At 40.3% G+C, this 27,286-nt stretch overlaps 1 protein-coding gene across 1 annotated transcript in view; it reads left to right on the top strand.

Moving 5' to 3' along the window:
* Nucleotides 1–27,286, top strand: part of LOC110083669 (heparan-alpha-glucosaminide N-acetyltransferase) — a 114,526-nt gene that overhangs the window by 20,322 nt on the left and 66,918 nt on the right. Inside the window, exons 7-8 of the mRNA XM_020802279.3 lie at nucleotides 13,825–13,937; nucleotides 21,602–21,726. Of these exons, the coding sequence (XP_020657938.3) occupies nucleotides 13,825–13,937; nucleotides 21,602–21,726 (238 nt within the window). The remainder of the gene's footprint in view (nucleotides 1–13,824; nucleotides 13,938–21,601; nucleotides 21,727–27,286) is intronic.

Here is a 27,286-nt window from a genome sequence, read left to right as displayed (position 1 = left end):
TCTGTGGCAATTTTACTTTTTCATGTGTCAGAGAAACATTGGGTACTTTCGAACACGGTAGCTTAGTGCTGCTGGCCACAAGGCGTTGTGGAGCTGTTCTGCCTCTCTCTCTTTAACAGACTTTTGGTAGTAAGAAAAAAAGATAGTTGAGTTACTGGGAAAACACAGAAAGGTTATGTTGGTATCATGTGGGGCCCTCCTAGAATTCTGCAAATAGGCAGAGGAATCATTTAGTGCTTTTTACCTGCGCCCTCCCTTCTGTTTGTTGGTCTTCCCACCCTAATCAGCAATTCAGGGTGTTGCCCCCACCTCTGAGAGGCAACTGGAGCAGACTCTTTCAATGAAGCTGACTATTTTAATGAGTGGATTATTTATTTATTTATTTATTTATTTAATTTATTTATTATGCCGCCCACACTACCCAAAGGTCTCTGGGCGGCTTACAACATTTAAAATACAATAAAAATTCAGAACAATTAAAATACAATTAAAATATATATAAAAATTGCCATTGGACCCACAGCTAATATTATTTCAATTAAAAGCCTTCTGGAACAGGAAGGTTTTGACCTGGCTCCGAAATGTCATCAGTGCCAGACGAATCTCAGTCGGGAGGGCATTCCATAGTCTGGGGGCAGCTGCTGAAAAGGCCCTTTTTCTGCAAGCCATCCTTCTTATCTCCTTGAGGGACGGCTCTTTCAAAAGGGCCCCATGGCTAGATCTTAATTGCCGGGTAGGTTCATATGGAAGGAGGTGGTCCTTCAGGTATCCAGGGCCCAAGCCATTTAGGGCTTTATATGTCAAAACAAGCACTTTGAAATGGGCCCGGGCAGCAACTGGTAACTAATGTAACTTAAACAGAATCGGCTTGATGAGCTCCCTAGTGGCCCCACCACTCACCAGCCACGCAGCTCAATTCTGGACCAGTTGCAGTCGCCGGACCATCTTCGAAGGCAGCCCCATGTAGAGCGCATTGCAGTAATCTATGTGAGATGTTACCAGTGCGTGTGTAACTGTCATGAGACTCCGCTCATCCAGGTAGGGCCGTAGGATTAGTTAAGAAAAAGAAAAAGCATTAGACATATTGCAACAACCTTTCAAGGAGGCTTCATGTGAAAATCCAGCCCAAGTCAAGACACTGTCATTCCTAGTGGAATCTGCTGAAACAACTGTCCAAGGGGCCAGAGAAGTGTTTCAGGTAGCCAGGTTCTCCTCCCCCTCCCCTTCTAAGATGGACCCCAATCTTTTACTGGTGCAACAGCTTTGCAGCAAATCAGTATGTATGCTGGGACATCATCAAGAGCCCTTCAAATGTACTTTGATGTACCTTGACCACTACTTGTATCAGACCTACCCAGCATAGGATTATGGGAGATGAAGGATGATCATAGATGAACTCACTCCAGTCTGTGATAACCCACCTACTACATTTCTGTCTTTTCTGCTTTAAGCCCTGCTAATTTCTCTTAAAGATATTGTCACAGCCTGGCTATTTTTGCTCAAGTCCTAATTTGCTGAGAGTGTCCAGGTCCTTAGTTGGAGATTTTGGAGGAGCCAGCACCTCATGAGTTTACATTTCTCGAGGCCTGAAGAAAACAGAAAGCTACTGAGAGAATAGAAGATTTGTTCTAGAGATGTTTGACAGGGATGCAGTGTCTTAAGTTTGCCTTGACACAGTAAGCACACTACATGATGATGGGCTACACTTCTCCAAACCATGGGAAACCCCAGACCATCTGTTAGTCTTTTAATGCAAGACATCATGTTTTTCTGTTCAGCTCAGTCACAGAGATACCTGCCTTATCAGAGTTCCTAGTCTTAGGGACCCTGGCATGGGGTATATAGGCATCTGTTCTCAGTGTGTGAAGGTCTGGAATGTTGCTAGGTGTATAGGGTTATTGGGGGAGGTATGTGGACACTTACCTCTGCATAAGGCTGTTATTGCCCGTGAATTGTCAACAGGTAATTCAGGCTTACAGAATAATGCAGTGGAGTACCTGTGGCCTTATTTTGGGTGTGTATGTTTTTAAGGGAGGTCCTGCTGATTTTTTTTTTTTAAACTTAATTTGGAGTAGAATTTTCTATGTTGGAAACCATAGCCAAGCCTCTTGTTTGTTTTGCCAAACATGCAATGTTTTAGATTTCAACTTTGCATTTCCAGCAGAACAACTAGTGATTGCCCATTAAAACCCCAACAGCTGGGTCTGGCTACATCATAACATCCGTCTGTTAGCACTTTTCTGCTCCCAGCAAAAATGGCTTGCTAATTTCGTTTGGCAAAACAGGGAGGTACTTTTAGTGGTAATAATCAGATCTGGAGACTTTTAGAAACAACAATTACCAGACTGGAGGTGTCTCATTTCTGCGGCCCCCAATGGCAAATCCTGTAAGCACTGGGGATATTTGGAGAAGGCAACAGCAGTCATAGTGGCTTTACTCTCTCTCTCTCTCTCCCCCCCCCCCCCTTGCATGTACATGTATAGGCCGTTTATCTATCAAAATGCTTTCTTCTCTTTTTTGGCTGTTACATGCAGCATCCATTTTCGAGCAGAAACCAAAGACAGTTCTTTTTTATGGAGCCCAAGGGAAGGAAGAGAAATGAGAGGAAACTAAAAACTTGGCACTTAGATTGGATATGTTTGTGATTTTTTAAAAAAAAAAAATCCATACTTCAGCATTGCAGGGTAGCCAGTTCCAAATGCTGAGAAGTCATGAAGCACTGCAATATTGGCCTTCAAATGCTGACATGCTTTAAGTGCATTCTGTTCTTAACTGTTGCCCCATTCATTGTGCAGTTCAGCACAGTCGTACTTTCAACTACAGTACATCTGCCTAACCACAAGTTTCATTTTTCATTCTTACCAGTAATTAATTACTTTTGAGTGGTTCTCATGCCTCTGTTTAGCCTGCAGGAAATCTAACTTTTCTTCAGAAGAATGGAATAGTAGCATAGGTTCTCTGGGTTATAGTCTTCTGTGTTGTTTTTTAAAATACACTTTTCATGCTTGCAGTGACATATTGAGGTTATTTTGGTACCTTTTTAAACTGTTATATTAATTAATGCTAAAATACTTTATACTTTTCTGGCAATATTTTTTTCTCAGGGAAAGAAAATTAGTTTGTATAATACCATAATGATGTAATATTAACTTAAAACAAAATCATTTCTAGTCATGTTCCTAAAATGGTTATTATGATATGGTTCTTTTAAAAATCTTTTTAAAAAATCAGCAGCATGTTATTATGGTTTTGTAGCACGATACTGCAAAAGGTAATACTATAACATTAGATGTTAGCATTATACCTGTCTTTGATTTTTCAAAAAATGATAATGCTGGGAATTTTTAATTACATTTATACATTTAGAACATTTCGGTAGTGGGTTAGATTCTGATGAAGAAGGTGGGAAAATTGGTGGAAGACAATCAGTTCTTAAAGATAGCCAGATGACACCAGTTGACTAGCAGAAAATAGCAATGACTTGAAATGACTTCCGAGGAAGATTAAAGAAGAAAGTGCAAAAGTCAGATTACAGTTGTATACCAAGAAGGCAAAATCATGACTACAGAAGAAATACGTTTCATACTTAACATGAAGAAATCAGTATTGTGAAAGATATTCTACACTTTAGTCCAATCAGCAATCCATATGGAGACTGCAGCCAAGAAGTCAGAAGAAGACTAAGACTTGGAAGGGCAGCCATGGAGAAAAGATCCTCAAGTAAAGGGATGTGTCCTTGGAGACTATCTGTACTGTATGATATTCTCAGTTACTGTGTACAGAAGTGAAAGCTGAACAGTGAAGAAAAGTGACAGATAAAAAATTTGATTCATTTGAAATAAGGTGTTGGAGAAGAGCTTTACTGATACCATGAGCCAAGAGAAAGACAAATAAGTGAGCTGTAAATCAAATCAACCCTGAACACTCTGTCACAGAGATGATAACTAAACTGAGGTTGTTGTGTTTTGTGAGTATTATCAGAAGAGATGACTTGCTAGAAAAGACAATAATGCTGTGAAGAGGTGAAAGCAGAAGGAAAAGAAGAAGAACGATCATGAGGTACATTGACTCAACAAAGAAGCCATGGCCTCTAGTTTATAAGACCTGAACACGGCTGTTAATGAGAGGACCTTTTGGAGGTCATGGAAGCAACTTGATGTCACATAGTAACTGCCAAGAGTGGCCTGGGTAGCTAGATGGGCAGTATAAAAATCAAGTGAATAAGTGCTATTGTAAGTACAAGAAGCTTTAAAAAAATACTTGTTGGTTGTGAAATGGTTCTCACCTCAACTGAATGAGAATCAAATGGCTTTACTTACAGGAAGTACATCACCCTTGCTGGTGTGGAAGTGCATAACAAGAAGTACACATAGAAAAAAGTGCCTTGCTCCACTTATTGTGGAGTCAGTGACAATTCCATTTGTAGCTTATCAACAGAAGAACGACGATAGAGTAGCACTAGGAGATACTGCTGCATATGGGAGCCGCATCATTCACAGTCTGGTGACATTACATCACTTGTTTTGCATTGTTAGACATTAATTACCAGGAAAAGGAAGGTATGAGAGACTTCTGTAACATTTGGTTCTGTCCTTAAGAATCTATCATCACCTTGTACTTGAAACAGATGGGGGTTGCTCCTGTAATTTACCTCTGTGCCTGAAAATGATCATCATCTTGAAAGTCATGTTTGTTATAAAGGATTGTACAGCTCAACTAATACAGTGGCGCCTCACTTGACAACGATAATCCATTCCGTTAAAATCGCTGTTAAGCGACATCGTTGTCAAGCGGGAAAAAAACATTGGAATGCATTGAAAACCGGTTCAATGCGTTCCAATGGGGGAAATACCTGCTCGTGCAGCGAAAATCCTCCATACAGCAGGCATTTTGCTCTCCCTGTCTTGCAAAGAATCCATCCTGAACACAGCAGGGAGCCATTTTGCGACCCGCCGATCAGCTGTTTTCAATCATCGTCCAGCGAAAAAATGGTTCCCAAAGCAGGGAACCAATCATTGTAAAATGAAAAAAAACCATTGAATCATCGTTTTGCGATCGCTACAGTGATCACAAAAAAGGCATTGTTAAGCAATTTCAGCGTCAAGCGGGGTAATCGTCAAGCAGGGCACCACTGTATTTATATACACTTGCACAGATTTATCAACTAAGGTGTTGGTTGCCATGGATCGTTCTGATTATGACAGTTGCTTTCTATCAATTAATTCTACTCCCCTACCCTATTAAAGCCAGAGAGCTAGTGTGATGTAGCAGATCAAGTGTTTGACTATGGACTCAGGAGACCCTGGTTCAAATCTCTCTTTGGACAAGGAAACTTATTGTGGTGGGAGTGGTGGAGAGGCATTGATAAAAACACTTCTTATTCCACATATCCTGAAATCCTAGTATGGTCACCATATGTCTGATGAGACTTGGCAGCACATAACAGCAATACCTTGTTAATGTTGAGAGTTCTGGGAAACTTGTGTAAGTTCCAATAAAATGCACAGTGGAAGGCCAGCTAACTTCAGCTAGAAGTAGGCTAGGGCAGTGGTCCCCAACCTTGGGCCTCCAGATGTTCTTGGACTACAACTCCCAGAAGCCTTCACCACCACATCTGCTGGCCAGGATTTCTGGGAGTTGAAGTCCAAAAACATCTGGAGGCCCAAGGTTGAGGACCACCGGGCTAGGGAAGTTCCCTTGTTTATCCACCATCACCAAAGCCTAGCACTTTTGATTAAACAACACTCAGAAGGTTATCTTTAAATGTAAAAAGGGTTTTGTATTTTTAACTCACATGAATAGGCACTCAGTAGTTTTCAGGTTGATACAGAAGGGGAAAAAGGTAAAGGCAAAAGTTTCTTTTCTTAGCAGACCTGGCTAGGAGGATCTCTAAACCGCGTGGCTAGGAGGATCTCTAAACCTCCTGCCTGGAGGTCTAGCATCTTGCAAGGTGAAGAAGGATCTGGATTACAAAAATGGAGTTTCTCAAATCTCATGGTAAAAAGGGGAGTTACAAGGGGCGGAGCTTATTTAACCCAGGAAACAACAAAACCCTCTTATTGGTTAGTACATAAACAAACAGGCAAAAAACAAGTTAGTCTCTGACGCAGGCTCCTTCCTCCCACATCTTGAAATTAGCATTTGGATTGCTGATCAGCCAACAGTTAATATAGTTGAGTGACTCTGTCACTGCTGATGGCTCAGTGGCTGACATCCAGTCACACTCTTTTTTGGAAAAGTATATTGCCCAAATGAACAAGTAGAAGTACTAACACAAACCATCATTCTTTCATGCCCTATATATTGTTTTCTAATTGGTAGTCTTTAGAGATTTGGAAATTAATTAGAAATTGTTAAGTTTCTCTGAACCCCACTCAAAAACTTTCCTTGACCTTTTTCTATGCTGGGCTGTGAGATATTATTTTTTTTTGTTCCCATACTGAATTTATGTGCAATTCTGCGAATGTTTTCTAATGTGTACATTTATTTGTGCATTTCATCTAACATATGCAACTTTCCCCCATTGACTAAAGCAAGTTTGTGCATTTCCCCCCAATTATGTGCATCTTAGGCATTTACACTTTCAAACATGCATATTGTTTTTATGTATTTCTTTTCTGGAAAATAGCATGCAAGTCTCACAAATGCGTGAATTTTTGAGACAAAGTGTGTTTCATCTTGTAGCGAACCTTGGGAGGTATGAAGGCACTATTTTCATTGAAAGCGAGGTGGTCAAATCCACTGAAGGTCTTTTCTATGCCTACTGGAGACTCCACAGTGTACCCACACATGTCTTCTCTAGCAGTGTTACAAAAGTTCATTTAACTAGATGTGCAAGAGATTAAGCTTGTAACCTGATGCATGCATTTTCCTTTAGCTTGGAAAAGCTGCTTTTTTTTAACCTTGGTTCCCATAATGGCCTGGCTTTCATTTACATCGACACTGGCTTTCAGATTCTGACATCAAGGGCTCTGAAAGCTATTCGTACAGCGTAAACACTAGCACAAACTGACTTGCATATGCCACTTGAAATGTATGTGCTCTTTCATGGTGGCTGCACTGAAGTTTCCACCATGTTGGCAGTCTCCACTGAAGCTAACTTTTGAACTGGTCCAGTCGTGTGCAGCATTAGAATGTTAATATTGCTGTTGCAGAGTTTTGAATTTCTGATACACTTCAGCTTTTGCTATGCAAGAGAAGTACAGAGATCTACAGAGGATAGCTGTGGCGTTCCCCCTTTGTGCCCCTTATATCTCTGGGCTCTACAAAGGTAAATAGTCCTTTTTCCGCTGCCACCAGGTATTATCCTAATACCAATTCAGGTCCACACACAGGAGCTGTCATCCCAAAGGGTCATATAATTTTAGGAAGCAAGGGTTTTAAATAAATTTTCTTTTATTATTGAACAAAATCATAAGGAGAATCAAATAAAACTGTGTCATATATTCATGTGTATTAAATCAGGTGTTAAAGTATATCAGATCATGTTAATATTTCTCTTGTTATACTAAGGTGTTCATTCCTGATTGTTCAATATATTTTACTTTTTCAATTTCCTTTCTTAACCCCTTTTTGCTATTCCTAAACCCTAGCACTCTCTCAATAACTTCTGGTCCCTAACTCTCTCTATCCCCATCTCCTTCCAACTCCTAACTGTCTCTTCCAGCTGTCCCAACTGTCATTCTGACTCCGCCCCTCCTGCTCTATCCTCTGATTGACATGCAGGAATGACGTCATACTTTGGGTTCTGTTACAATAGCTACACATTCCTCACAGTCCATCCCTTTCTCATTAACTGGCACTTAAAGTCTCAATCATCAATTCTGAGACATTTGTAGGGGAGAAAGAAAAAAATTACTTACAATAGCTTGAAATTACAGACTTGTATATGCCACTTTCTTTACTGCAGATACTTAGCAACCAATCAAACAGATCAACAACAAAGACACAACACTTCCACCAAATGAGGAAAGAGAAGGGAAAACACCTAGCAGACAGGCGGGGCCTGCTTTGAATTCAAAGGCTAGAAGGAATAATTGGCCTGTGCTGGACAGATAATCACCCCAGCCTAGAAAAGTCTTTCCATCAAACAGACCACAAACAATAGGTGAAGTTGCAAATAAAATTCCAACAAATATATACCTTTGCAACTAGCTACCCAAAGCTCCTGGCTATCTTCAAAAAATACAGTACATCAGGGAAATAAAAAGGCAATCACTATTCTTAGGATTTAAGAAATGGCAAGTACAATGAAATTCCCAATACTATTAGATCATATCCAAAAATAATTCATGTCCAGAATGGTTATCCTTTAGTGCACAAGGTTTCAAAACTCCCACCTTTAGGGAACCTATTCTACACCAATTTGCATGCCAAGAAACTCCTGAACATGTTTCTTTCTTTATTTCCATGCTTAAAGATAAATATTTCAATTGCTTTGAAAAACTTGTGGATTGTGAAGGACTTTACAGCTCTATAGCATGCACTGAGGCTAGGCAGGGCAAAGAGCTGTTGGGCCCCACAGTTGTTGAGGATGTTGAGCCTATAATACACACAGCACTTGATGACATCCTGCAGAGGAAGACTGGACATGATGGTCAAGCTGTCTTTCAGAGAAATTTGCCCGCTATTATATTTCTTCTTCTTCTTCTTCTTCTTCTTCTTCTTCTTCTTCTTCTTCTTCTTCTTCTTCTTCTTCTTCTTCTGTTACAGAGAAGTGAAAGGTTACTTTCTAGAAATACAAATTCCATAATCCCTAGCCATCAGGTAGCTACACTGGCTAGGGAATTCAGGTTAACTCTACTACCCCAAAGGAACTTTTCAACCTGTGCTACTCGGGAGGTACTGAGACAGCAAATGAAAGCTCTGAAATAATTGGAACAGCTTGTATGAATAGAAGTGTCATATAGGTATTGTAATGTGCAATAAACAGAAATATAAAGTCTATTTTCCTATAGATATATTTCTTAATGCCTGGTTAATAATTGTTATCCAAATCATACCGGATGTAACTTTTTAGAGTTACGAAGGTAATAAAGATAAATAATTTATTAAATAAATGCGCTTAAATGGAGCTATACAATATATTTGGGATTTGCAGCTTAGATTTTCAGCATATGCCTGCCAGCTACACAGGCTCCCAAGAGTAATGAGAAAGACCTCTACGATGTATCATATGTTCCAAAAACCTAATACTAACCCAATCAAATCCCAATATAATCTAACAATTTTTCGTAATGTGATGGTGAATTGGTAATATTATACCACACTTTTCCATTTATCTGAATCAAAATGGATTTTTTTCCCTCAGCATTTTAGCAGTTCTGTAATTTTGATACACATCCCATTAATGCAAAGGTCAGTGGCTCCCCTCCCCCACCCCATCCTTTCATTCATTTCATGTTTTTGTGTTTGAAAGTACAGCAAGACAGGCGTACAGTATCTACATAGCTAGGAACCCAGATGATATGCTAATACAATACAAATTATATGGATACAGTACTCTCTGACATTCTGTGGCCTACTTGCACAATTAATAGGGGAGCAGAAGAATAGGAGAGCAGAGGGGAATGATACCTTTTGCAGCCCAGCCAAGATCACATGTAGGCATTTAGGGCCAAACCTTTATATTGAAGTTTGGCTCTCATTACAAAGGGAAATCCGTTAGTGTTCCAAAGATGCGACTCAGACAGGACATAAGTCAAATCAGCAGACACAGCCCCTGTGTAAGTGCAGAAGATCAACTGCAAAATAAATAAATAAATAAAAAAAATAAAATTAAAAAGCAAAAAAAGCTACAGATTCGTGAACTGCCAAAAGTGTAAAAAAAACACCTCCTGCTGTGACAATCAGATATTTTCAGAGATTAAGGAATACCCTTTCTAGTCATGCAACATGGAGTGTATTTATTTATTAGAGTTGTAATTTGGGTCAGGAAACTGGGAGTTAGCCCCAGAGTACCAAAACTTAGAACTGAATCTATTGGTGACTGTTAGAAAAAAAAAATATGGCGATAAATGTTTGGTTTTTTGCTGGTTTTTAAAGAAGAACCTTCCTCTTTCTTTTGGAGATCACCAAATTCTGCCCTTCCCTTTTCTCGGTGGGTCTCATGGCCATGCCTCAGCATAGAGTGGACGGTAGACCGCGCCATTTGCCATTTGGGTATCAACATTTCTAGTCATTTATTATAATTATTAATGTATGGTGTGACAGCTACTATGGCAGTTCAGTTTGTTTTTACCTTCTCCCCAGTCTCTATCAGCTGACAAGTGTGTTCTTCCTAATTAGTATGCATTTTCAGGGTTATTTGGTCATTGCCCAGTCTAGTCTGTTTATCCATAGGAATTTCAAGGTTAATGACCTATCCGCAGATTTGGTAAGTCCGTTCACACCTTCAGCTTCCCAGTGAGAAAAGAGAGAACCAACCCACATTGAAGCCGTGAATGTTGCTGTTGTTGTAACCCAGCAATAGGATTCTGGGCTTTGTATATCTCGTATTTGAAATGTGATACATGGTGCTTATGCACAAAGGATCAAGGTGCTTCCTCCAGCTTACTTTTGGGGGCGGGGAGTGCTGATGAACGAGGGACTTTATTGGATCTTACAGTTCAAACTCAGAAGATGACACTGTCACTTGTGTGAGGATCATGCTCTAGCATTGAGAAAGCCTGCTGTCCCAGGAGGTTGGGCTATGGATTTCTGCTTTCCTACTTATGCCTGAATATGACTTAGCTTTTGGGGGCACCAAGACCTGCTAACAGCAGGAAGCACTAGGCAGCTATAAACGCTTCACATGCTAATATATAAACAGTAGGAACTTCCAACCCAGTAGACGTCTCTAGTCCTCCGTCTTTACAAGGAAAGGGATCAATGAAAGGCTTCCCTTCAAGATATCCTACTGCTTGAAGTAAGGAACATAATGTGATGGTTTTATGACGTTTCCTCTCTGTTTTATTTTTCTTTCATTCTGAATGATGAAGTTCTTCCTCCACAAAAGTGAATGGAAAAGCCAAGACCTCTTCAAAAGCCCTTTCTGTCTAGGTCCCTTTGTGCTTGCACAACAAAAGCACAGCACATTAAGAATAAATGGCAGTAATGGACTGATGGGAATACTTCTTCTTTAAGTGGACAGCGCAGGCTGGACGGAGCCCAGAGCTTTAAAAGTATGAAAAATCTGCTGATTAATCCTCAGATTCAGTATTGTCAAGGCAAGCATTTTAAAACTGCTGGGTGGCTGTGTGAAGAGGACTATCTAAAAGACAGCCTGAGGGAAAGGTTGGGGTGAAGCTGAAGTTGAAAACAACTGGAAATTATCCAGAAAGCTCTTGCAAGGATAGTCAACTTTTGTCCGCAGAGAGGTGAGGTCCTTGAGACAGGGAGGTGAAGAGGTCCTTGGATATAAAAAGCAAGCAGTTCAGAAGGCGTCTCTGTTGCCTGCTGTTATGGCCAGAGCTGGAACTTTGAGCTGAAATCTGAAATCAAGCTGGCAAAAAGTGTGAGGCAAGGTCAGAAGGACACACAGCTCTGGGATTTAAGGTTAACCCAGAAGATTCCCACTGCCTACTAATTGCCAAGGCCAAGCTTTTAAACCTATATTCTTTTCTGTGTCTGAAGATGGTCCTGAAGCCCTCATACACACATTCCCAGACTTCTCACCTTAGATTGTCGATACACTATGAAAATTAATTGGGAGATGAATCGGGGGTTTTGAAGTTGGTTTACATTCATGTGATGGTCATCTGTTTTTTGTGTCGGCATGTGCATCCTCTTGGGAAACCTTTAATCCATTTTTAAATGGGTTTAATAATGGTCAAGGAGGCTACATGGCTTTTAGAATTGTTGCATGTGAGACTTCGTCCTGTATCTATCTGCCCTCATGCTGGCTGCCTCTCACAGCCACTGGCGCCTGCTGTTCTGGCATTATTTTTAATATCTGTTTTATTTCTTTCAAAGTGCAACACCTCCAGATCAGCATTACCACTAGAAAAAAAATTAAACAAATCATGCTTTAAGGGTTCTCTGTAGCCCAACACATGCACATGGAGAGAGAGAGAGAGAGAGAGAGAGAGAGAGATACACAGAGGTGTGGAGAAGAATAGGGAGCAATTGAACCAGCAGCTGTGGCTGATGAGAGGGAAGGAACACCAGTGAGTGAGTGGCAATGAGAAATTGTCAAGATCAGCAGTTTCTATGCTTGAAGGAGGGAGCATTTTTCCCTTCCTTTCTCTCTCTGCTGGCTCTCTTTTCTGATTTTTTTTTTAAACTAAGCTATAGTTCTGTTCTTCTGATTGCCTCAAGCTTTGATTGCTCGCCAGAAGTGAGAAGAGCAGAGAGGCTCTGATCCAGGCAAACACTTATGCCCATCATAGCCAATTGCTACTGCCACCACCAGTGTTATTTATTTATTTATTTATTTATTTATTTATTTATTTATTTATTTATTTATTTATTTATTTATTCATTCATTCATTCATTCATTCATTCACTCATTTATTTATTTATTTATTTATTTATTTATTTATTTATTTATTTATTTATTTATTTATTTATTTATTTATTTACAAGTCGGATAGCATTAGATCAATGGTCCCTGACCTTGGATCCCCGGATGTTCCTCGACTAAGACTCCCAGAAATCTTGGCCAGCACAAGCTAGTGTTGAGGGCTTTAGTCTGAGAATTTCTGGGGACCCAGGGTTGGGAAGCTTTATGCTAGATCACTGTTACAGATATATGTATATAAAAGATCTAACTGGAAGGTTTCCCTGCAGCCTGAAAATCCATGACCATCCATTATTTGACAAACCTAGAGATGTAATTTACAGAGGCATTCACATAAGCTGAAATGATTCAAACTACATAAATCAGTTTCACAAGGGATCTAAAATAACATGCTTCCCAGGCAAAAACATCTGTGCTTCCTTGTGCCTCATGTAGTTGGAATTTTTAAAATTGATTTCAAACACGCTAAACCTAATTCAAAATCCGGTAATTTTTGATGTGTAATTGCACCCCCGGTTCCTGTTGCTTTATTTCATTTCTAAGACAAAGCTTCAGAAGGTTACTTTCTGCAACTACATCTCCCAGAATTTTTCAGCCATGGCGGCCACTGGCCATACTAGCTACCTAATTCTGAGAATTGTAGTCCACAAAATTACATTTCCAAGTTGCGGTCCCAGAATACTTAATGCTGGTTACTTTGGATAAAACTGGAAGTGGTGAAGCAGTGGTTTAGGGGAGATTAAGCAGGAGTTGTAGGAAGGGTGATCAGGACTGGTACAGCAGTACCCTGGCAAAGGGGATTACTCTTCACTCCATCCCAGAGCCCCACATAAAATGGCCTCCAAAGCTGTTTTCTTGCCGGAAAAGGTGGTATCTAATTTCAGGGAGCAATTTTCAGAAGTGCAGTGGAATCCCCGCATGGTGTAATCTTAACTCTTCTTGAGGACTATTTTTTAAAAAAACCAGATAGATGAAGTGCAGTCACTTGTTTAAGCATACAGGCCCATTTGGTCCAGAGAAAGCCCTACAAAATAATTGCTTAGAAAGACATGCAAAATACTGACAAACTTACCTGGCCTTGTACACGTTTTGTTCAGCCTCTAAGGTCAGGGGCCCAATCAGGCTTTCACTGGAAAAAAACTAGACTAAGTCACCAGTTCTTTATTTAAGGAATGCTCCACAGAGATGGTTTCCATAGGATCAAGTTTTAAAATGTAGTAGTTCTACTTTATGCATTTTATGATGGAGCCCTGAAGTTAAATTCAAGATTTGGGACACCATTTAAATTGAGCCTCTGAAGATAACATTTAACTTTATTCCCACAGTATCATGGAGCTGGGCAAGGATTCCAGGTGTCCTGCAACGTCTTGCCATTACTTACTGCATTTTGGCTTTGATGCAGACCTGCTTTAGCATCAAAGATTTTGACCAACATCAGGTGAGGGGTAATAATAGAATTCATTCTGGAAATGTATTCCTAGATGATACTTTGCTATATTCTGTGCCAATTATATGAGAGGTCCTCACTCCACTGTGTGGTATGTGTGCGGTGTCTAGGCTTGTCGCAAATCCTTTATTTATATTAGTAGAATTTGAAAGTATCTGGTTACAGGTAACAAATTGCTGGTAAATTAACTTTTTTTTTTGCAAATAGTAAGGCATAACTAAGTTTTGTTAGGATGATAATGTAGGAAGGACTTTAACTTTGTTTAACTTAATTGTTTAGTTACTTCTGTAGCTACAGGGAGCTAGCTGGATAGTTCAACGAGTTAGGTATCTGAATGCAGAGTCAGAAATTGGAAGTTCAGTGTATCTCAGAAAAGCCAGCTTGTGTGGCCTTAGGCAAGCTCCACGGTCCCAAGATGCCCCCCAAAGCAGGAAATGGTAAACCACTGCTGAGTACTCTCTACCTAGGAAGCCCTGAAGAGGGTTGCTGTAAGTCAGAATTGACTTTACAGCACACAGTTATCATTATACTTACAGATGAGTGTATGTTCTCATTACTCAATGCGTTTCATACCACAGCTGAATGACTTATGGCTTTTTGATTGTGGGGGCTTTAATGAAAAAGTAACTAGAAGCATCTGTTTTAGTTACTTCTGAATAATGAGATATAAGAGTATTTCTTTTAAATAATGTAACTACTGAGAACTAATTAGTCTAAGAATTACAGAACTGTAACTCTAACTAATTACCTATACTGTCATTCATTGCTACCACTGACAGTTGGTTTACTTACAAATGAAGCATTCCTACAGCTACAGCTCAGAAGGAGCTGTGCAGCTATTGCTTTTTATTTGTTTGTTTGGCTAATAAGAAAAGAAACAGCAGCAACAACAGAAAGAGAAGCAGCAGCAGTGGGGACACTCAAGAAGGCTATAAAAGAATACGATCATATCAAAACTTCCCTTAAAATTCTGTGAAAAGCGGTGCAATTACACAGTAAAAGCCTGGAAGTGGAAGCACTGTCTGTCAGGAAGAGTTTTGCTGGTTGCTTTCTGTCATCTACTAAGAAATTGCTTGTGGGGAATGGGAAATTATGAAGGGGTTGAGGGAACCTGCTCCATGAGAAAATGGCAAAAATGTTTTGGCCTTTTTAGTATAGAAAAGAGATAACTAGGAAAGGACAAGGCACCGTTTTTTATTAAATGTTGTTTCTAAGTGTATAAAGAATTACTACTCTTTGGCATCTGAATTTACCCCATAGGAAATTGTCTCTCTCAGCAAACAAAAAGGGGCAAGGCTCAGGCTACCCATATTTGTAGCCCTTCTGTAACCACTACATTAGTTTCCAAGAACAGAAGGAAATACTAGTCCTCAGGTTCCCTCCACTGGGTTGATTTTCCTTCCACCATGGAATGCATCTGTTGCCATCAGCATATTAATGGAAAGCAGTGGCCATTTAAGATCTGAGCAAACAAAATGTTGGGGTAGGGCTCTTCCTTACTCTGGTCTTGAGCCACCTGGAAAACTGGATATTAATGTTCACTGATGGTGATAGTAATATAAATCTGTGGAGAGAGTGTCACTTCCTCCCATAATAACAGAATTGACAGCCACCTTTTTCTTTTCTTCTTTTTATTTTTCTTAAACTACAACATAAACATAAAATACATAAACCAAAATACAAATCAACTGTGTTCCCCACTACTATAGTCGGGACCTCTTGTAGTAATCCTCTTCTTCCTCTATCTTTAATCTTCCTTTATTGTCCTCTTCTCCAGAACTGCATTGATTCTTGATTTGGAGCTTTCCCTTTTCCTCTTGTTAGCACATATTCAAGAAATCTGCCCCATGTATCATAGAAATTATTCTTTTTCATCTCTCCTTTCTTAATCTTTAAGTTACAAGTTAACTTATTTATAGCAATGTTCCGTATTTCAATATACCATTCTTCCATTCAAAATTCAGACTTTGATTTCCAATTCCTAGCTATTATTAATCTGGCTGCTGTTAATAAATTGGTAATCAATTCTCTAGTCATCTTATCATATTCCACATTCTCAAATATTGATAACAGAGCTATCTCAGGATTAAATTCTATATCTTTTTCACATATGTCATTTAGTTCTTTAAAAATTACTTTTTCATATTCCCACCACGTATGAAAGTATGTACCAATTTCCTTCTCACACTTCCAACAGACATTCAGGTAACTAGCATTAATTTTATTCAACTTTGTTGGTGTCAAATACCATCTTAAACCCAATTTGAATTTTTTTTCTCTTATTCTCACTGACATAAATCGTAAAACCCTCATTTTCCGATGTACTATTACCTTTATATAAATTTAGGTAAAATTCTTGTAATATCATTAATTTCTCCTTCATTAGGCTCCAATTCTTTCCTGTTTTATCTCCGATCACTCCAATTCTGTTTTTTTTATCTTTCAGTTTGATTTACCCTACCTAGAAGCTTTGAGTTTTTATTACTATACTTGCAAAAATTACTCTTCGAGTATATAAAATCCCTCTGGACCTTTTCTAACTCTGTGCTTTCTAACTCCTTTTAGCTTGAATCTTTAATAATTTCTTATTATCTCTACCTATAAAATATTTACTTTCTAAATCTTTGAATGATTCTTCTTTTTTATATATTTTTCTTCTCTTAGTTTTTTATTCTACATAATTCTCTTATGACAATTCCGCTCATAATTGTTTTCATAATGTCCCATAACACTCCTATTTTACTCTCACCTGCTTCATTTATTGACCATATTTCCATTCATTCTTTCTTAGCTCTATCCATTACATCTGTATACTGAAAAATATTGGAATCTATTCTCCATCTTCTAGCTTCTCTGTAATCTTTCTTAACTTTCATCTCCATCATCATCAACACATGATCTGTTATTTTTATCACATTAATATTTGTATCTGCTACTTTAGAAATTAAATTTTGAGATATAAACATAAAATCTATTCTTGAATAACTACAGTGGTGCCTCGCAAGACGAAATTAATCTGTTCTGGGGTTAATGTCATCTTGCGATATTTTTGTCTTGCGAGCTGTGGTTTCCCATAGGAATGCATTGAAATTTAATTAATGTGTTCCTATGGGATTTTTTTTTAAAAGTCACTTACCAGTTAGGGAGCTAGGGAAGCACCATCAGAGGACTGGTGAGGGGGCCCCTTGCCTGGATCGCCACCTTAGGAGGTCCCCCGGGGCTTCCCTTGCACCATCAGAAGACTGGTGGGGGTCCCTTCAAGCGGCGAGCAGTGCTTGCAGAGGCTAGCCCAGCACCATTTTTGAAGATCGTGCCCTTTTCCCCTGCCTTTGGTAAGGCACCGAATGGAAAAAGGGGGGGGAAAGCCTTTTTCGGTCTGGAGGCTTGCTGAAGGCAGGAGAAAAGGGTGTGATCTTCAAAAATGGTGCTGAACACACACACCCAAAAAACAAAACAAACAAAAAACAAAAAAAAGGGCAACGTTTGTCGTGCAAAAAATGGCCATAGGAACAATTGTCTTGCGAGGCACCAAAAACCTCACCGGACCCATTCGTCTAGCAAGTTTTTCATCCGATGAGGCAATCGTCTTGCGAGGCACCACTGTATTATGTACAGAGGAATAATACATAAACCTTCTTTCATCTCCCTTCAGTTCTCTCCATATATCTTTTCAATCCGTAGTTTTCAATATCTTACTGAATAGGGTACTTCTATTATTCAGCTCATCTTTTTTACATACAGTTTTATCCTTTACCTTATCTAAAACCATATTAAAATCTCCTGCCATAATCACATATCTCTTTCTAACCTTCTCCATCTCTTTAACAACAGTTTTATAAAATTCTCCTTGATTCACATTCGGTGCATAAACATTTACTAATGTATAATCTTTCTGACAGCCACCTTTTTCAAACAAGATAGATGAGAAGTAGTGGTCCTGGTGTTATGTTGACAACTTTTGCCAGCTAGGTAGAACCTGTGTACTAACATATGTCTTCTAAACTGACTAATAGATGGTGGCCTGCTGCAACTTACTATATATACAGTTCTGCTCACATCTGCATGCCTAGCATTTAGATATGGTATATGGCCCCCAAATTAGAACACCTATCTAATTAGACATACTGTAACAAAACAACAATAACAATGATCACATGATTGTGAAATAATTCTGTATATTGAAGGAACATTACAGTTCAGGATGATGGTTGAAATATTAAAGAGAAAAAAGAAAAGAAGAAGCACAGGTTTGTCTGGAAACCACAATGGGACTACATGAAACATGTACACATAATTTTGGCTTTCCAAAAATTAGTTCAGAGCATCACAGAGGAAAAGCCCTTGTTTGACATCTTGATATGAGTAAGCCAAGTTGCGAAACTGGGATTGCACTGACAGTAAAGGATGTGACTTGGCCAGTGTTCAAAGGTTATGTCTGTCTTCAGTCTGTGCAGAAGAAATGTTCCCATTGATTCCCATTCTGAAAATGGCAAGACATTAATTAGGAAGATACTATACATTTCTTTACTGCCAAACAGAGTGACCTCATTCCTTGCCTCCTGCAAGCCCTATCCATTTCCTTTTATCACAAATTTGTATGCCTCAATTTTACATTTGGTTTAAAAACATATTTATAGACCAGATACTTGTATATTTTTAATAGTGATAATGATCTGCTAATAATGACAAATACGTCACTGATGAACTAAGTATAGAAATGGCAGCCTCAGTGATTCAATGGAACCTTTTGCGGGCTGCTGGGTAACAATTTTCTAATAAGTACTCACATATATGTTTGTGTTAAGAGTTGACCAGTTACAATTCCCATCAGGCATATTTATTTATTTATTTATTACGACCACTCTAGGTGGCTTCCAAACACATAAAAACAACATATAAGTATAACAAGAAATGTTTACATCAATAAGCAAGTTCTTCAAGATGGAAAGGAAATACTGTAGCAAAAAGTAAATAAAGAAGGGAAAGTCAAATATTAACTGGTGGGAAGGCCTGCGTAAACATCCAAGTTCTTGATTGGTTTTTAAAAATACCCAGTGAAGGGGCCACATGAATCTCCGGAGGAAGGCTGTTCCAGAGGCGAGGAGCTGCTGCCGCATAGTTAGCAAAATTAGCAAAGTATAGGGTGAAGGATTACAGGAGCTGCAGTCCAGCAATATCTAGAGTAACCACTCTCAATGGGCGACCCTGGGACACCTCGGCACATTTGAAGGGAGCAACAGGTAGTCGTCCTTCAGTCTCAAGAGATTATAGTAACATGTTCTGAATAGAGGTCTTGGAACGGTGTCTAGTGTGGCTGAGAAGGCCAATTTGAGTGTGACAATCCCTTCCACACTGAAGACAGTGTGGAGGGGGGCACAGACTGGGAACAATTCTTCACGCACCACATAAGGTTCACTGTGTGACTTATACAGTCCTGATTCAGCCTGTATATTTTTTCATATTGTGTTTATGACTGTGACAAAAAAAAAAAAAGGTTGAGAATGGCTGGTCTAGAGGCCCACATATTCCTATGCCTTGACTTATGTACTATATATCAAATCATTTATATCTTATGTAATGAAACCTTAGAAAATTTGGAATTACAGGTAGGTTTAAAAACTGAGGTCTCATATCCTGTCTCCTTCCTACATGCTACCTCCATTTCACCTTCAAAAAGATTCCTTCTAATCTCATTTGATTCACACATGACTCACTTCTCAGTTTTCAGGAAAGGACAGTGCTTGTTGAAAGTGAACATTAAGGGTACCTTCCAGTAGACAGTTGGTGTATAAAAACAGCTCCCTTAGCTATACCTGTGGCTAAATCCCTCTCCCACATAGTTTTGGGTACCTTCTTCAGGACTGAATTGGGGAACTGTGTCAAGCAAGAAAGCTTCAGTCATCAGGATCGAGCAACAACAAGGATGAAGTATCAGTGAAGTAAACAAATTATGCTTCTTGTGAGAAACCTGACTCAGGGAGAGTTTACACTGTGCATCTTTCCAAGAATGCAGCCCACTCAAGCTTTTTTTTTTTGCTATACACAAAGCAGGAATGCATCACTGTGTCAGCATTGCTTTGTCCTCCCTCCTCCTCCTCCTCCTCAAGTACAGCCAGTTCCAGTCTCTTTATATAGGTACATAATTTATTTAAAATGACCTAAACAAACTCAGTGATTTCCCAAAAGTCTCATCTGTTCTTAGTGATGCAAATGAGGAGCCTGACAGAAAGAAGAGATGGCGACCCAAACGCAGTGCAACAAATGCACATACATTCAAATCCAGATTTTGAAGAGCTTTAGCATTCAAAGTCTCTGACCTGGATGGGCAAATCTCTCAGATTTGTTTTCCCCCATATTTGAATTCTTTAAAATGTGAAGTCCTTGCCATTGCATCTGTGAAGAATATGTGGATTTGGGAATTCTCTTATTAAAAAACAACAACAACAACTGACTGAACAAAATTCTGTCCTGCTACAGATATCTGGGATTGAGAGCATAGCAGCAACCACTATGAATAATTTGAACGGTGGACTTTACTGCATGTGCTGTTGGAAGTGTCTGGGTGCAATTCAGCATTCACTGATGAAGATACGGTACTTGTCTTTCCACGGAGGAAAGTAGACTTAAAGAGAAAAACCTCCTCAGTCTTCCTAGACTGTTGTTTATCTGCTTTGACCTATCCTGACCTTCTTTCAACCTAAATTGATGTTCTTAGGGTTGTGGATATCGCTTCATTTCCTTCTGTCTTGACCCGCTCTTGGGAGGGACAGAGGAGACATCTTGCTTTTGTTCTCAAGAGGGGAGGGGCAGTTATGCCTCCCTGCATCTCCATTTTAGTTAGCTAAAATTAAGATTTCTCTTCTTTTTTCTGTCTTAATGACCAGAACCAATGTTCCCTCTAATCTGCATAGGCGAGTGTGTGTGCAATGCTGCATTGGGGCCATGCAGTGTTGCTGAGCTGGTGTTGCTGCCCATTTGTTTTCAATTGCAGCTGGAACCCCATACTCGTGGAAAATTAGAGGGAATGTTTGCCAGAACCCTTTGGTCTATTTACTCCAGCATTACTGTAATTACATAAATGCTGGTGGTGAACTGCTGCTAACTAATAAGTTGTTGCTCACATTACTGATTGCATGCTGGTCATGCAATTTATCTTTATTTATTTATTTATTTGATTTGCATCCTGTCCATCTGGTCTATGCGACTTAGTATGTGACCAGAAATGTGAACAGCAACTCATTAAATGGCAGCAATTTGCCATTGTGATTTACATAATTGCACTTATGCTGATGTAAGTAAACAAAAGGGTTCTGACCATTGTATTTTTTAATGAACACTACCTTTGTTACATAGGAAGTGTGTTTGTGATTGCTATCCAAAAGCGAAGTGTGTTCTGCCATTTTCAGGTTAATGATTGCCATTTTCAGGGTAAGTATGTGAGTGTGTAAATCTTGTAAGTGAAAGCAAAAGGAAGCAGCCAATGATTGTATTGGCTTCTTCCTGCATTTAAGAGACCTGTTTCCTATTGATTCACACAAAGGTACACCAGCAAGAGTGTCTCAGTGGTAAGAGTGATTCTGACCACACATGTGAGTGGCCAAATTTATTTTCTTGACTGTAAGCCTTGAAACATATGCATTCTTTTCTGTTTACAGTTTGGTAACTGGTGGGCTTCAGTGAGAGACATCATTCTTTACTGGCCAGAATGGATAATTGTGGTGATCTTGGAGGTTCTGTGGCTGTGCCTGACATTCTTCCTTCCTGTGCCTGGATGCCCCAGGTAAGCAGGAGTGAGTGATGATAGTGCAATGCAGAATTCCCACAGAAAGAGTTGTTGGATCTATGGATTTGGTTTGGAAGGGGGAAATGTATTTGAAAACATTTCTAATGGGATAATAGACCACCACATGTTGCCTAAAGCAACACGAAACAGAAGAAGCACAGAAAGATGGCCAGTTCCCCAAGCAGGGTTGGGCAAGGTCTGAGGTCTTGGGACCAAATTCAAACTCCTCCTCCTCCTCCTCCTCCTCCTCCTCCTCCTCCTCCTCCTCCTCCTCCTCCTCTTCTTCTTCTTCTTCTTCTTCTTCTTCTTCTTCTTCTTCTTCTTCTTCTTCTTCTTCTTCTTCTTCTTCTTGGGGGATGAGGGAATCTCCTGGCAGCATCTGGAAGAAGGACATTTCCTGTCATCTCTCCCCACCCCTCCCTGACAGCCACCTGAAGCCCTGTGAAGAATTGGGAGGCCCAGCTGAACTACCTCCCCGGAAAACAGGCTATCAAGAGGCTGAGGGGACAAGAAAAGTTCGTTCTCTGAACGTCTTCATTGTCCTCCATCATATCTTGTTCTTTAGCAGAAGATAGATGAAAAATGCTGTACCCCATCCTACTATAGGAAAGGGGTGGACAAGACCAAAAATAGATTCTGGAACATGCTGCAATGTGATGAAATGCAAGTTATTTATAGCACAGAAAACAGTTGTGCTGCAGTCTTCGGTAATCTACTGCCAGACTATCACTCTCATTATTCCTGACAAGCAGAGCCTGGATCTGCTGGTTAGGGATGCTGGGAGCTATGCCTTATGCATCTGGAAGGTGCCAGGTTGAGGAAGGCTGGTCTTGTAAACTAGTCCTTTCATGTACAGTGGTGCCTCGCATAGCGATCGCTCCGTATAATGATGAATTCACTTTGCGATGGACTTTTTGCCATTGCAAAAGCAATCGCTTTGCGATGGTCCCTATGGGGAAATTTCACTTTGCGATGATCGCAGGGAAGCGATCGTCACAAAGCCTTCTTTTCGGCCAGCTGATCGGCGGTTTCAAAATGGCCACCGGGTAAACAAAATGGCCACCCGCTGTGTTTCCTCGCTTAAGATGCACCGAAAATGGCCGCCCATATGGAGGATCTTTGCTTAAAGGTGAGTTTTTAGCCCATAGGAACGCATTAATCGTGTTTTAATACGTTTCTATGGGCTTTTTATTTTCGCTTAGCGATGTTATCGCTTAGCAGCGATTTTTTCTGCACCGATTAACATCGCTAAGCGAGGCACCACTGTACTGATTCTACCATTGAGTGGTGTTCTTTCTTTTATAGTTTGGTTCAGCCGGAGCAGCCCACAATGTGAGCAGGGGATGCACCTTACTCTGAAATGTCAGGGGAACTCCCGTCCCTTTGCTCAAGGGAGCTAGTGGTGTCAGCTCCATTCCTGAAGACAGAAAGAGAATAGAGTTACAGGTCTAAACTCACAGTGGGTCAGATGACACAAGGAACCAATGAATGAAGTGTTTATTTATCAACTATAAGTCATTAAAATACATTAAAATAAAATAATAAGCAGCAGGTGAGATAGTTAATTAAAAAAAGAAAATACAATAAGGCGTAAACAGGAATCAAAGAGACAAATGTACAGGAAACAAGCGAGCTCGAATGTTAATTGCAGCCAAGGCAAAGTTTGCCACGTTTAAGGTGGTATTGGCGTTAATGTCAGCCAGGAGCCAGCAGACCTGGGCGAGATTAGGTCTGTCTTGGATGGAAGTCAGAGAACTTGCCAAAAACCTTGATCTAGGGGAGTGGTAATATGGACATCTCAAAAGGTAGTGAGTGATGTCTTCGACTTCTCCAAGGTGGCAAGGACAAATTCTTAGGTGATAGGGCAAATTCTCATGTCTGCCCTCTAACACTCTTGAAGGCATACATTGAAAACGTAGAGCGGTAAAGGCCTTGCGAAGGGCAAATGTAGTTATCCAGGTCAAATAGTTTTCCCTGACGAAAGTTGACTTATAGAGTGGAAGTGAAGAGGAATAGGGCGAGCTAGAGATGATGCAAAGGTCACTTCTAATATGAAAAAGGCGAATTGTATCCTTGAGACTAGCTTTCACACATTTGGGCGGAAGAGCGGTTAAAGAATCTAAGTCGATGCCATAGGAGTCAGTTATTTGTTTCACAGCACTCACCCAGGATTTAAGAGAGGGGTTGGCCAGTTGTTCTCTAAGGCAGATCTTAGGTAAACTGGTGTCATTCATTTGGGACAGTTTATGCCAGTACCAGACTAGTGCTGAATGGCAGGTGGCAGCTACAGAGATAAGGCCTACTTCTGCCCTAAGTAAGGAGGCTGGAGTACTCCGCGGGACACACAAGATGGAACGAATGAAGGTGTTCTGTGCGGCGTCTAGGGTCGAAATGTTTGTGTATCCCCAGATTTCGGCCCCAAAGGTCATTTGGGGAATCAGTTTCTTGGCAAAAATTTCGGTAGCGGGGGGAACCAAGTTGCCTCCTTTAGACCTAGTAAAGTGTAGGAGGGCTTGGATGGCATGGGCGGCTTTGAGCCTTGCTGAGTCCAGGTGTTTTGACCAGGAAAGATGAGGGCCAAAAATAATACCCAAGTAACGAAAGGCTGACACTTGCTCGATTGGGAAGTCCCCAAGCCTCCAGGTATGTTTTCTGCGGTGGTTACAAGGAACCAGTGGAGTTCTGTCTGGGTCTTACAAGGTTGCTTAATTATACATCAAACTGCTCTGAGTGTAGCAGCCCCTTGTGATTCACGTATTTACTTCCCAGCTCAGTTGTCTGGTCATTACTTGCTTGAGTGCAGACTGCCAGTTCACATGGAATCCTATGTGTACATCACAAAACCTGTGGCCTTCCAAATGTTTTTGTAGTTTTCTTCCTATCGTCCCCCCGAATAGTTATGCTTGCTGGGGCTAATGGGAAACACTGTTCATTCACACAGGCAAAACAAAAAAAAGCACATTTACCCCTCTTCATGATGAAAGGACAACCTTTTTTCTTCGCCTGCCTCGACTATAAATTGGTGTAATTTCTTTACCTCCTTTTTGTGGCCTCCCATCTAAAGTGCCACAAGTTCCCCACTGCTAGGCTAGGTGAAAGAACATCCATTCCTTCTCTGTGTCAAGAGATTTAATGCTAATGAGAGAAAGACTCCCTTACATCAGTCTAAACAAGACCCGCCAGAGAGAGAGCATCTTTTTTATGTGCCATCAAGTCAGTTCTGACTTATAGCTACTCTTTTCAGAGTTTCCTAGGTAGAAAATACTCAGAAGTGGTTTAGCACTTCCTTTTTTCGGGGGGAGGGCACCCTGGGACTGTGCAGCTTGCCCAAGGCCACACAGGCTGTTGCCACTCACAGGAGGCACAGTGAGGAATTGAATTCTCAGCCTCTGGCTCCACAGCCAGATCCCTAAACCACTGAGCTATCCAGGCAGTTAGACAGAGCATCAGCTATCCCAGTAATGGTGGTTCCTTTCTTTAGGATTTTAATGTTCACTTACCTTTCTTTTGCATATAGATTTAAAAAGTGGCAGGGGTGAGGTTACATTTAAACCCTTCAAAAGGAGGTTTCCCCCTTTAAAATTTAAGGAAAGGTGTTAGCTTGCTGTGGCTGGTTCATAACTAGTAATATAAATTGTTGGATGTTTTTGGCAGTGTTTCTGGAGCTCCTTCGTTGGCCCCAGGACATGCATCCTTCAAAAAGGCACTTGCAAAGTGATGCTGTCATATAGTACATGTCCTGCTGTTTTATCATTTAAAATAATGATCTAGCCATCGGGCAGGCACAGCTTGAGGTGCCTGCTAGAGATTAAGGAAAAGCTGTATGAAATCAATGTATCCATTTTCATTGTAATGTGGGAGTATTTGCATATGTTTGTGAATAAGGCAAAATGATTATGTTGCTTTTAACAAGTATAAATTTTCCCTTCCACATTTCCTGGTGTTCTGAACGGAAAAATGAAGTTGTGTAATTCCCCCCTCCATAAATATTACATTTTTAAAAAGCAAATACAGGAATGAAATATAAACTAGTATTTTAGTCCACGAACTGTGAAGAGATAGGAGATGGGAAACCTACATAGAGAGATTTATTTCTGCAGAGCTTGGTGTAAACTGCTTGCCTCCTATGAAGCTGTCTTTTTATTATGACAGTAGCTCCGAATTCTACATTCATAGCTTCATTATTCATTTTTTAAGGTGCTGCTTGAGTCTACTGGCTCTATTTTCCACCTTCTTATTCCCATACAATTCAGTGGGGTGATTCATTGGACTGCACTATGGTTGCAATTATACAGCAGGAAAATGTGAATAGATCTGCTGTTGAGTTATATCTGGGAAATTGGGTTTCCCTGGGTTAATATACTTTGACTACAAGGAGTCAACAGAGACAGAGGAGGAAATTGGCACAAGCAGCCTTTGATACAGCTTGTTAATGTGGTTCTGCTGTGGCCATCCAGATTTGCAGGTGGCATGGTAAAAGCATAGCTACCCTAACAAGCTGGAAGCAAGGCTGATAAATAATTTCCTCCTCCTTTCTCTGCTGACTCCTTACTCCCCCCACCGTTTCCTAGATGCACTAGCATTAGGGCACCAAGCCTAAAAAGAAAAGAAAACAGGAGGGAAAAAAAAGAAAAACAGAGCAGGAAGGGAAAGGAAAACAAGCAGACCCCGACACCAGGTTTGAGGAGGAAAGGACTCAAATGGCAGCCAGTTTCCCCTGTGCCCTGTCTTTCTCATTGCTACTGGAGCCGGATGGAATGGCTTCAAACAGAACAAGTACAGTGGTGCCCCGCTTGACGAAAATAATCCGTTCCAGGAAAATCGCTGTTAAGCGAAATCATTGTCAAGCGGAAAAACCCTATTGGAATGCATTGAAAACCAGTTAATGCACTGCAATGGGGAAATACCTCATCGTCCAGCGAAGATCGCCCATAGAGAACCGCCGATCAGCTGTTTAAAATCGCTGTCTTCTGAAGCCATTTTGCGAAGGGAGGGAAGCTATTTTGCGAAGGGAAGCCATTTTGTGGAACCAGAAAAATCATCGTTTAGCGAACAAACGGTTCACGAAGCAGGGACCTAATCAATTAGCCGCCCAGAGTGGTCGACCAGACCAGATGGGCGGGATATAAATCAAATAAATAAATAAATAAAACGAAAAGCGGGAAAAAAAATAGGAACCATCATTTTGCAATCACAATAGCGATCGCAAAAAACTCATCGTCAAGCGATTTCGTCATCAAACGGGGTCATTGTCAAGCGGGACACCACTGTACAAACTTCCACATTGGCTCAAGCAACCACACTGAGTGACCTGATGTGAAGGGATTTGATTTCACAAAAGTTAAAGCCTAGCCACACATGAAAAAAAATGCAAACCGCGGGGAAAACTCCAGGTTGATTTGCACTGAGTTGTAGGTTGTGTAGTCAATAGAAAATATGCAAATCTAACTATCCTGATCCCAAAGCATTTCTTGCATTATTTGGCATGTAGTCCACCCAAAAGTTGGAAGCAACTTCCAGTCCATAATTTCAACTCTGACGGAAACCAGAAAATGAC

Source organism: Pogona vitticeps, chromosome 3 (genome assembly GCF_051106095.1).
Source record: "Pogona vitticeps strain Pit_001003342236 chromosome 3, PviZW2.1, whole genome shotgun sequence".
NCBI classification, from domain to species: domain Eukaryota; kingdom Metazoa; phylum Chordata; class Lepidosauria; order Squamata; family Agamidae; genus Pogona; species Pogona vitticeps.
This window is presented reverse-complemented; position numbering and strand designations above follow the sequence as displayed.